General features: G+C 38.8%; 1 protein-coding gene across 2 annotated transcripts in view; it reads right to left on the bottom strand.

Annotated features, from left to right (window-relative positions):
- grid2 (glutamate receptor, ionotropic, delta 2) overlaps nucleotides 1-12647 on the bottom strand; it is a 548182-nt gene that overhangs the window by 105264 nt on the left and 430271 nt on the right. For both annotated transcript variants that reach the window (XR_013912448.1, XM_026188535.2), the window contains exon 9: nucleotides 3002-3103. Coding sequence is in view for 1 of the 2 variants with exons in the window: in XM_026188535.2 (XP_026044320.2) it covers nucleotides 3002-3103 (102 nt within the window). In the remaining variant the exon portion in view is untranslated. The remainder of the gene's footprint in view (nucleotides 1-3001; nucleotides 3104-12647) is intronic.

Here is a 12647-nt window from a genome sequence, read left to right as displayed (position 1 = left end):
AATGAGACTATCTAAAAGTCAACAAAGAGTCATGTAACCATCTGAACATTGCGCTGTTTAGTCTGATTTTAAACTGTTGGGCTGTATTTCTCGAGTTGCTTTTCTTTCTCTGCTTTTTTCCTTACAGCCCCTTTGTTTCTCTTGCCACTTACCAGCTGACATATAACACTTTGCATCTTTCCTGGGTGCAATGTCTGTAGATTCTAGTTTTCCCTGAACATATGTCTAGAATACCTCATCTTCCCACATCCATCAAGCTACAATACTCCCACTTGTCACCATGCAGTATATAATCTCACGTCCCTTGAAGTTACTGTTCCCATGTCTCATTTCCACCATTTCCCCTAACTTTCCTCAAGACTAATTCCTGTAACTGGAAATGTTCCTCTTATTCTTTTTGGAAAAAAAATACCAGAAACAGGAATTGCTCCCTCCACAAAAACTAAGTAATACCACTTGAAGTTCCCTCTAGGGAATGCTAGTTTTGACAGAGTCATGTGGTAAGTTGTGCCACTGTGATCATTTCCAAAACACTCTGAGAAATCTATGTGTACCGTAAAAGTAAAATCTATTTTGAAAGGCCCAGACAGCGCCTGCAGTAGATTAGATTTTATATTGTGTGATAATGATTTTTCTCTCAGTTTCAGTTTGGTAAAGAAAGACGATATAAAGTTCAGAACAACAGAAAAGCAATTCAAATTGAGACGCAAAGAAAAATGTACACTAAATTCATATTTAGTGTACAAGACAGTGGACAAGTTTTTTTTCTTTAGAGAGCTCTTTTTTTATATAGGAATTTTTAATAATTATGTTTTCATTAGTGTATAGACAATCATCTGTATCGATAGAGCACTGTCACATTCTCCATGGTCGACCATATTTATTCTCCAAGAACAGAAAAACCAAACAGGCTCTATCAGCAGGCTTTTACATTTTGAGTTTGCATTCACTTAAGGCTCTTCTAAGCACTCGGAAAAAGATGGGTAAGCAGTTGGTTGCAATCTCCAACCTCATCATTAGACTGAATCCTACAGATGGTCCCTTTAAAATACATTTTATTGTTAGATGGACTATCAAATGAAAGTAAAGGAACAACTGTCAAATTGTAAACATCATTTAATTTGATTGCTAATTCATCAATCTTCAGTGATCGATATCATTAGCCACCTTGCAAAACAAATGTGGCATTAATTACACTTGTGGTTACTGTGTGCCTTATCTTCCCTCAAAGTAAAACTTTACTTTTTATTCAGAGAGAACATTGTGAGCTCTCTTCATTATCTCCAAAAATATGAACTCAAGTTAAAAAGGGACATATTTTGCCTTTGGCTGCATATTTGGGCTACTGTAGCTAAATCCACAGCTTGCTACTTAAATCAGAGAAATGTGCACCCTCGCATAAAAAAGGACAAGACCACTACATATGATGAAAAGAAGAAAGCCATGCTGATATTAAACAATTTAATTTAGAAACATATATAAGACAGTAATTTTAGATTGTTAGGCCAGCTAACTATATAGTCTTACATATAGTATAAAGAAAACCACATTTTGATAACTGCTTAAAGCGCTTAAACTATATTTTTTAGTTTTAAAACATCGTTTTTGGCTAATTGTGTCACTTGTGCCCAAAAGTTTTTCTACTCCTGACTCTATATTATAAAGCAGGATTTATTCTTATCCAGCTAACTTCACTGTTAACCCGAGTTTTCAGTACCCTGAAATTGGGTCACTTCTTACTTCTAACATATGTTGCAAAACTAACGTGCTGTAGAGCAGGTTATGAAATCCTACTGACCAAATAGCATCACCGTTCCTGCAAGATCCTTCTGTGCATGGATAGCAGGAGGTACAAGTGTCTGAAGTTTTCTAATAATGTCTAATGTCTTTGTGTTTCCCCAGTGAGCATCAGTGTTAAATGCAGATTGAAATATGCCAGACTTTAATATACTATATAGTATTTAATATAGTAGCTCTTCTCCAGTCTTACTGAACAAAACCCATGCAGTACATTTAATACTAAACTACTGTACATGGCTTTTCCTCCCATCCGTAAGTGCCTGCACACTTATGGGTCATAACCGCAACAATTTACACATGGAAAGATCTGGGAATGCACATGGACATTTCACACCCTTTCTAGGCTTTTCTGCTAGTAGGCCGACAAGGGGGATGAGGCATTTTGGGTAAAACATAAACATTTTTACACAGGCAGAGCTACAGAACAGGAAGAGCAACACAAACTTAAAAGTGTGCAAACAATACACCTTCTCACATTACTAGAGATACTCCTTCCCAAAAATGAGAAGAGGGACAATATTCACAGCCCATATCCTTTTTGCCTTTAAGGATGATGAAAATCAAAGACTGAAAAAAATGTATGAAAAGATCAGTAAAAAGGGATAGCCACAAAGATGTCTAGCATTATCGCTTTTTTCCCTCTGTTTCTCACTTCAAAGGGGGGATATGAAGAATTTATAGCTGTGAATCTTTAAAGCACTCAAGGGATATACTCAAATCGATGCTGCGGGCGAGGCAGATAGAGCTGGAAAGCCAGAGTCCCACCACCATCAAGACTCCATCACAGTTGTCAAATGTCAAAATGAAGGCTAATGAAATTATGATAGCTTGGTCCATTAGTGAGCTCACCGTGGTAGGTATTCTTCGGCTTTTATGATCCCCATCTTTACTCCTAACACTGTCTGATAAACTGTTTTTTTTTCATGCCCTCACATAAGCTCTTAAGCTGTCCCTAGATCCATTCCCATATATATAAAGTGGAATGATTGGCACAAAAATAGACAAAAGGACAGATTTATAAAGGAGCAAAAGTTTGAAATGCCAAATTAATACAGTCTCTCCTGATTCTTCAAGATGAACAAAATAGAAAAGTTGTATAAAGACTGAAATCGGTCTTCTTTGTCTTTGGACAATTGGAAATCTTGTCATAATCGAAGAACAGACACACGCACAGATTAACAAACTGACCAGTTAAACTCACCAGAACAGTGACAACTCGTAGCACAACTCCCCTCATGTTGTTTTCCAATTTTCTGTCTGTCAGAGTGCCATTCAATCCATGAACTGGGTCCCATGTGGCTAGCTGTAATGTACACAAACAAAAACACACAGAAACACACCAAACAGTTAGTTACACAGAAATCTGAAACATAAGACTGGTTAATTCCTCAGTAAGAACAAAAACTTAGCGATTCATCAATCACATGCTTGGATTTATCCAAACACTGCAATGTAAGTATCACTGATATCATTGAAATCCAAAAAGGCTGGTTGTTTAACAGAGCCACATCAGAATGGAGCTAGATTTCAGTGTTTTTTCACATTCTTTTAAATATTCAAAATAAACTGTAAGCTTGCAGTGTTTTAACCACCTTTATTTAACAGTGTGTTAAGTTATTGTTTTGAACAAAATGATCATTATCTCTGGTGCACTACGGTAGTTCCAGCACTTTGGTAGCTTATTTCCAGCCCAGATGGACTCACACGCAATGCCAGAATACACAGTTGTAATAGTGACACACTTCATCAAACATAAAAGAGAACAAACTTCTTTCATTATATATATATATATATATATATATATATATATATATATATATATATATATATATATATATATATATATATATATATATATGTCAAGCTGTAAAAATGTAATTGGCCACACAAAGGTTTCCTTTCTTAAACGCAGCTCAATTTCTTGAAAGTTCACCCGAAAGAAAAGTACAATTCACAAAATAGTGTGTCCCTTAAATACTTGTGTAATGAGCAATAAAACAAGAAAATAGTCTTCTAGTCTCACCTTAAAAGTAAACAGGCTTTTTGTCTTTACGGAGACCAACCATAAAAACGAAAAGCCTGTTCATCTACCTGATTTTTGTCAACACATGGAGGTGCTTAAGAGTTCGACAAGTTCAGCTTCACCTAAGTTTTCCTACGTTTATTTTTTATTTCCACAAAATTTTATTTTTTTTCATTTTGTTCCAAACATTTACTGAACATCTTTTTTTGTACACTGGGTGCAGTTAGTACTGAGCATCATGAATATTGCACTCTAATCTATTTCTGGAAATTAAAAAGAGTCAATTAAGCAAAATAAGGATTTCGACTAACTAATCTATGGGTGACCAACCAGAATGTCCCAATTAAAAAACCTTCTTGTAAACCACCAATCAGGCATATTCACATTTCAGCTACACATTTGGCTCATCTAACTTTTATGTCTTATGTTTTGACGGTTCCCATTCCATATTCCTGCTAATCGCCAAAAAACCCTTGATCAAATTTCTCTAGAATGTATAGTTTACAATCTGCAGTTCACCCCCAAGTGCATGATGCATAATGTGAAAAATGACAAACACAAGGCTTATATGATTGCTTCAGCATGATATCCCATATCATTACAAAATCTGACTTAACTGAGCACTGAATTAATTACCTTCTGAATTACCTAGGACCCCAACATAATCATAAACAGCACATAATATACTGCTTTAACTCCCAGTATACAAGATTTCATCTATTTCCTTCTGACCCAGACTTCTATCAAATTGCATCATAAACACCCAGTGTTTTTTTTTTCTCTTCCTCTGGACCAAATTATTAAATCTGCCTGATGTTTTCAATAAAATATTGTTTTTGGCTTCAAAGATCAGACTAGTCTGTTTTCCCTGTGGAGATAGAGGCAGTAGGAAAAAAAACAGGGGGAAAAAACTGTTTTTTGTGTATCACAAGCACACTATGATACACACAAAACTGCATGCGATGATTTGTATTTAAAAGAAAACACAAACACATCAGAGAAGCAGAGGACACAGTGCAGAGGGAAATACGGGATTATCCATTTTTCTAAAGCCAGAAGTTACTGTTGGATATACAGTTTTCTGCCAATTCTGATCAATTCCCTTTTGGGACCAGTACTTATGGTAAAGCTTCTCTAAAATTGTGGCTTTTTCCATGCCCTGCTACATCCTGTTTGAAGTTTGTTTTTTTTTTTCAAAATCAAAGCCAACAGTTTAAATCACTCCTCGTGTAATGATTTTTGTAGACACGGATCATGTGTGTGAGTTAATTCTAGATTTGCCATTAGAAGCCGGTGCTGTATTATAACTACTTTTTGACTTATTCTTGTGGTGTTTCTCCCATGACTTTTTTTTTTTTGCCCTCTTAGTTCCTGTCTGTCTGTGGTTGTGTCTTTCTTCACCTCTGGTAAAAGTGCGAAAAGTTATACCCACTCTACCACCAACTAAGTCATTATGTTTGTTTTCCCTTTATATTGTTGCTGCGTTATATCAAAGATTCAGATGAACCACCATGCATGGAGTGTTTCACACCAAATCCAGCAGCCTGAGAAAAGAAGAAGGCCAGGGACTAGTGAGTGTCAGAACCACTGTCCAGGATGAGACAACAAACATCAGTGAGTACATCAGAAAGATGGCCACAACCGACCGCATTTTTGGTGAATAGCTCAGACAGCAGAAACACAAGAAAGAAGAGGAGCAAGGCCCCTGCACGGTGTGTATCATTGGCAGATAGAGGAAGTGGCTAACATCCAGAAGTCCGACCAGTGGCTGGACAAAGCTGGACTGAAAGACAGCACAGAGGCACTAATCATGGCAGCGCAGGAACAAGCTCTGAGCACAAGATCCATAGAGGCTGGGGTCTATCACATCAGGCAAGACCACTGGTGCAGGGGCTGTGTAAAGACGCCCCGAGACAATCCAGCATATAAGAAAAGGGTGCAAGATGCTAGCAGGCAGGGCATACATGGAACGCCATAACCAAGTGCTCGTATTGTATACAGGAACATCTGTGCCAAGCATAGCCTGGAAGATCCGATGGCAAAATAGGAGATGCGTCCTAGGGTGGTAGAGAATGACCGAGCTAAGATCCTGTGGGACTTCCAGATGCAGACAGACAAACTGATGATGGCTAATCAACCGATAGTAATGGTGGTGGACAAGCAGAGGAAGACGGCTGTAGTGATAGATGTAGCGATACCGAATGACAGCAACATCAGGAAGAAGGAACACGAGAAGCTGTAAAAGTGCTAGAAGCTCAGAAAAGAACTGGAGACGATGTGGAGGGTGAAGGTAACAGTGGTCCCAGTGGTAATCGGAGCACTCGGTGCAGTGACCCCCCAAGCTGTGCGAGTGGCTCCAGTAGATCCCAGGGACAACATCTGAGATCTCTGTCCAGAAGAGCGCAGTCCTAGGTACAGCTAAGGTACCCTCATATAACGTGGCATTAGTCTATTTTCTACATCCTTGATGTTTCTTTGTTGTCATTACTTATGCAACCTTTTATGAGTACTTTTGTGTTTTCTTTTCTTTTCTTTTTGTGTGTGTGCTGTTTCTTTCTGTAGCCTTCCTGCCTACCTGTTTGGGTCTTTCCTCATGAGTGAACCATGACAGACAGCACTGTTGATCAATGGGGAGAGAGTAACTATCACTGGGGATTTCATCCATTACACATTTAAATGTGTTAATACTGCACGTCCACAGGTACTTTTTGCATTTTTAAATTCTTATTTGATATCTCAAGCATGCGTGGGTGTACTTCACTGGCATCTTCCCAACATCACTGAAGCACCTTTTTCAACATCTTTAAACATTCTTGCTGTTAAACTAAGCTGATGTGTGCTTGAACTGCCAATACCAAAGTAGACATGCAGGGCTTTTATAAATGCACGCTGTGAGCAAGGTTTTGCCCTTTAAAAGAGCCTTTATTATTTTTATTTGCAACGTGCCCTCTTTGTTGCTCCTTGTAGTGGAAAATATTACAACCTTTATCATTCCTATTAGAACAGAGAGTCCAGTGACCTTAGATAATTCACACAAGAGCCTCATCAACCTTCACTGTGAGTTGGATATATGAGGGTGTGTAGGATGTACAACTGTCTTATTGTTATGTGTTAAAGCAACCATACAACATTGTTGCCGTTCCAGCACTTAAATCAACAATACAGTGCTCATCTTTGCTCATCTTTCTGCATTTACCCAAATCACACAGACAAACCCAAGTAAATCAAATTCCATGCTATCCATGTTTTTGCCTGGAGAGGGAGATGTGGAGCTAAATGTAGCTCATTTCTCTATTTCATAACGGCCCAAAATACAGAGGTATCTGTAAACCTGTATTGCTCTTAATATTAGCCTGCTAGCCTTTATTTTGCAACACAGAAAAACTACTACTGAATAATTTTTTCCACAAACCCACTGTCAATACAGCCGTTAATAAAAGTGTGTGAATGTGTTTGTACACGCTACTCTTTTGCTGCGCCTGTGTGCTGTTGATATGAGTGGCAACAGAAGCAAACTTGGAAAAGGAGATTGTGGTAACATGAAAAAGATAGAACGGTCTCACGAATAAAAACACAGGTGAGAAACAGTTAACACAAACCAAACAGAGACACTTAGGGAGGAAAAAATAGATATGGAGATGGGTGAACCTCATGCAAGACAAACAAGATGTTGATAGGTGTTAAACAAAGATGATGACACACTGTAAAAAAAAAAATAGTTGCAGCACAGCAGTTGCCATAAGTGCTTCTAAAAGTGTGAATGTGTATAATCAATAAAATATTAGTCCTGTAGCAAAATGCCGATTAGAAAACCAAAAGCAGACTCTGTTTTTCACTTTACATTCACACCTGACCACATCTGTAGGAAAACAAATCCATACAACAACACATATAAGTGAACCTGCTCCAAAGATAACATTATCTAAAATCCAGCAAACGGATTATAAGCGGAACTCATAATAATAAAAAAGAAAAAGGGTTCAGCGAGACACACATTTTTACACAGACACACACAAAAAAGCCTTTGGCTAACAGCAAAAGCACACCTGCTATGGCACTCTGTAATCCTGGCTTCCACAGAGCTATTGAGCTATGCAGCAGTGAGCCCCAACAGTGGTAATCAAAACTCAGTGATTGTACTGAGATAAGAGTTAGTGATAGTGAAAGAGTTAAAAAATCAAAACCACATGGTTTTGCTTCATTAGTGTTTCCTGTATTGCCTAGGAATTGCCTACTGTAGTCATCTTACCCTTAAGCAAGGCACTTAATATTTATTTCTTGGGACTGCATTAATAAAACAAGAGTTCCTAAAAGACTGGTTTAATAACCACGTGCATTTGCACTAGTTAAATCAGTCAGTTGCTCCAACTACTGATGAGGTGCTAGATCCGACAGAAACAATGTGGACAGAGAATATGCACAATAACACAGAAAAGCAGTGAACCCAATGAGGCAGTCTATTGCATTCTTCATAGCATTTAGTTATAAGTCAATAAGATTAGGTAAAACATATCAATCACTAAAAGCAAAGGACTAAAGTAATAATAGAGGGTACTAATCAGGGTCAGGCTGTTTAGCCATTAATGTACACTTATAGATAAAAACACTCACCCACCCAGACCAACACGTATTACATCAAATTTCACTCCCCCACTCTCATATACAGTGGGGCAAAAAAGTATTTAGTCAGCCACCGATTGTGCAAGTTCCCCCACTTAAAATGATGACAGAGGTCAGTAATTTGCACCAGAGGTACACTTCAACTGTGAGAGACAGAATGTGAAAAAAAAATCCATGAATTCACATGGTAGGATTTGTAAAGAATTTATTCGTAAATCAGGGTGGAAAATAAGTATTTGGTCACCTCAAACAAGGAAAATCTCTGGCTCTCACAGACCTGTAACGTCTTCTGTAAGAAGCTTTTCTGTCCCCCACTCGTTACCTGTATGAATGGCACCTGTTTGAACTCATCATCTGTATAAAAGACACCTGTCCACAGCCTCAAACAGTCAGACTCCAAACTCCGCCATGGCCAAGACCAAAGAGCTTTCGAAGGACACCAGGAAAAGTATTGTAGACCTGCACCAGACTGGGAAGAGTGAATCTACAATAGGCAAGCAGCTTGGTGTGAAAAAATCAACTGTGGGAGCAATCATCAGAAAATGGAAGACATACAAGACCACTGATAATCTCCCTCGATCTGGGGCTCCACGCAAGATCTCATCCCGTGGGGTCAAAATGATCATGAGAACGGTGAGCAAAGATCCCAGAACCACACGGGGGGACCTGGTGAATGACCTGCAGAGAGCTGGGACCAAAGTAACAAAGGTCACCATCAGTAACACACTACAACGGCAGGGAATCAAATCCTGCAGTGCCAGACGTGTTCCTGCTGAAGCCAGTGCATGTCCAGGCCCGTCTGAAGTTTGCCAGAGAGCATATGGATGATACAGCAGAGGATTGGGAGAATGTCATGTGGTCAGATGAAACCAAAGTAGAACTTTTTGGTATAAACTCAACTCGTCGTGTTTGGAGGAAGAAGAATACTGAGTTGCATCCCAAGAACACCAAACCTACTGTGAAGCATGGGGGTGGAAACATCATGCTATGGGGCTGTTTTTCTGCCAAGGGGACAGGACGACTGATCCGTGTTAAGGACAGAATGAATGGGGCCATGTATGGTGAGATTTTGAGCCAAAACCTCCTTCCATCAGTGAGAACTTTGAAGATGAAACGAGGCTGGGTCTTCCAACATGACAATGATCCAAAACACACCGCCCGGGCAACAAAGGAGTGGCTCCATAAGAAGCATTTGAAAGTCCTGGAGTGGCCTAGCCAGTCTCCAGACCTCAACCCCATAGAAAATCTGTGGCGGGAGTTGAAAGTCCGTGTTGCTCGGCGACAGCCCCAAAACATCACTGCTCTCGAGAAGATCTGCATGGAGGAATGGGCCAAAATACCAGCTACTGTGTGTGCAAACCTGGTAAAGACCTATAGTAAACGTTTGACCTCTGTTATTGCCAACAAAGGTTATGTTACAAAGTATTGAGTTGTATTTTTGTTATTGACCAAATACTTATTTTCCACCCTGATTTACCAATAAATTCTTTACAAATCCTACCATGTGGATTCATGGATTTTTTTTTCACATTCTGTCTCTCACAGTTGAAGTGTACCTCTGGTGCAAATTACTGACCTCTGTCATCATTTTAGGTGGGGGAACTTGCACAATCAGTGGCTGACTAAATACTTTTTTGCCCCACTGTAGAGCCACAGTAGAACCACAATAGATGTACATAGTGCACTTTGAAAGGTATGATTCAATACCTAAATGCGTCATAGCCAACTACTACAATAATTATTTTTTAAAGCCCACTTTCTGGTGAGGGAAGTGATCAAATTTTAATCCACATTGTTTACTGTAAATGCTCTTTCATTCTTTTGAAAAACATCTTCCTGGATCAGTTGTCCATCTGTTTGTGAGAACATAAAACTTAAAGCCGAGTTTGGGCACATTCCTACTTTTTTCCATTGTCATTTAAATTGCATCCACTTAAATGGTCTTCTTTTATCAATGACATGCAAAAACAGCCTTACTGATAAGGGTATGTACACTTAACAGTACATACATTGTTTTTACATTACTATCTTCATTTTTTCTTTGACATTATAAATGGACAGTAAAGAGGAAATAAGAGACAAAGCCATAAGCTCGAAGGAGATGGAAGAACCTTTGTAATATTTCAACAAATGTAAATGTCAGTATTTTCACTTTTATCCTCTTATGCATTTGCTTCCACCTAAAAGGAGTAATAGAGGCTGCTTCACTGTAGAGGTGTGCATGTGATGAGTTAAAATGGTTGGATGACTAGCAGAGTGGCCACCAACCTCTGCTTATCTTCATAGCTCTGGATAATGGCTCTCAGCCTGACAGTATGAAGTAAATGTGCATTTGTGAGTGTTTGTGTGCCTTTGCATGTTATAACCATTAGGAAGAAGACAGCATCTAAACACGGCCATTAACATCCCACACTCTCTCTCCTTTCTCTATCACTGCTTTAATTTCCTTTTTTATTTCTCTTTTTTCATCATTTATTGCTCTCAGTTCAGTTTTTCTTTTGACAAAGCATGCTATCTCTTTGTTTCTCATTTTACCAAAATTGTGTTTCAACAACATTTGATGAATCACCATGGGCTTCTGGAAGGACATTCAAAGCTCTTCTTTGGATGCTGGATACCTTTTGTTTCATTTTCTGTTAAGATGATCTCACACTGCTTCAATAACGTTGAGGTCCAGGCTCTGGTGAGACAATTCCACGACTGATAGTTTTCCATTGTGTGTTTTTCTATCCACAATTGTGTTTACTGCATTAGCAGAGTGTTTGGAATCAACAGCTTAAAAAGGAAGCTGTTCCTGATCGTATGTTTTCTGGATGATATTGCAACAACCGTATCAACTGAGGGGCCAAATGAATCTCATAGATCCTGTGTCACATCTTTACTGGGCTTCTTCCTATTTCTTAAGGATATGACTTTCACATACTCTTCATCTTCTGCAGTTAGATTTTTTAGGCCTGAAACTCATTCTTTTGTCCTACATTTGTCCAGCCTCTTCAAATATTTTAGGGAGATGCTGCACAGCACAGCCAGTTTTTAGCTAATAGCACTTCTTGGTGCAAAACTATTATGTTATGCCTGTCAAACTGTGTTATCTTCGGCATTTTTCATAGGTTCATCTAAAGAAATGTGAACAAATGGTTTGCTTTTATAACAGGCTGCTAGTATAAAAGTGCCTAAAGATACAATTTAAAACTGGTTCGTTGCTAAGTTTTCTGTTATGTGTGGAAACAACACTGGTTCATTCTTTAATTTAGGTGGCGTTTTATGCTAGAATCATTCCTAGGTCAGGGTTAAGGGTTTAAAAAAAACTTGTTTAAAAATGGTCAGGTGCAAGGACTGGACTAAAAATAAGTGAAAAAGTAGTAGTATGTCCAAAGAAGATCTTTAAAAGACATTCACAAAGGCTAAGACTGCACAGTAGTGTACAAATAAAAACATCTACATTAAAGTGTCAGTCTTTCAGTATTGTTTGTCATTGTGATCTGTAAAACATTATTATAACATTGAACAAAAAATGGATATATCAGTCTCCTTCCTACTTCCAGCCACCGCACTTGCATAGACTCAGACAGACCCCAGGCACTTTAAAGGATGTGTAACCACACACATTTAAAGGTAATTGGACCATCGACCAGTGCTGTGTTGGAGCCACGAGTCATTTACTGTTACAACAAACCCTTTTCTCGGAACACACATCAATGTGAACACAAACCCCGAATACTGTATGTGGATGCACAATCAAACAGCATGCAGGTATCCTCTAGCCTAAATAGCATCTTACAATCACTAAGGGGTGCTTTGAGATTTCATGTATCTCTTATTTTCTCTCCCTGTGGCAAACACATCAAAGCACACTGTGACACAAACTGTGGCTTCTGGCCTGATTGTTACATACATGACTCGTAGCAATTCAAAATGCAGTCGATAGCAGGTGACATTTGGAAGCCATGGAGGTGGGAAAATTGTACACAGCGCTGACAGACACTATCGACTGCAACAAAATCAATATGCGTAGGAAGTTGTAAAAGTAAAACAGAGATGTATGAATAAATGTTGTCAAAATTCTGCTCTACACCTTACCTCAAATTACTGCTGGTAGACATAAGAGCAACTCCCCATGAAATTAGACCTGGGCAATTGCTGTATTAGCTGCTGCTGCACTTCCTCCCACCTTATATGATGAGCTCCACTAGTGGATAGACAC

The sequence above is a fragment of the Astatotilapia calliptera genome, chromosome 12 (assembly GCF_964374335.1).
Source record: "Astatotilapia calliptera chromosome 12, fAstCal68.1, whole genome shotgun sequence".
Taxonomy (NCBI): domain Eukaryota; kingdom Metazoa; phylum Chordata; class Actinopteri; order Cichliformes; family Cichlidae; genus Astatotilapia; species Astatotilapia calliptera.
The sequence above is the reverse complement of the archived record's forward strand: the minus strand, read 5'-3'. Positions and strand labels throughout refer to the sequence as shown.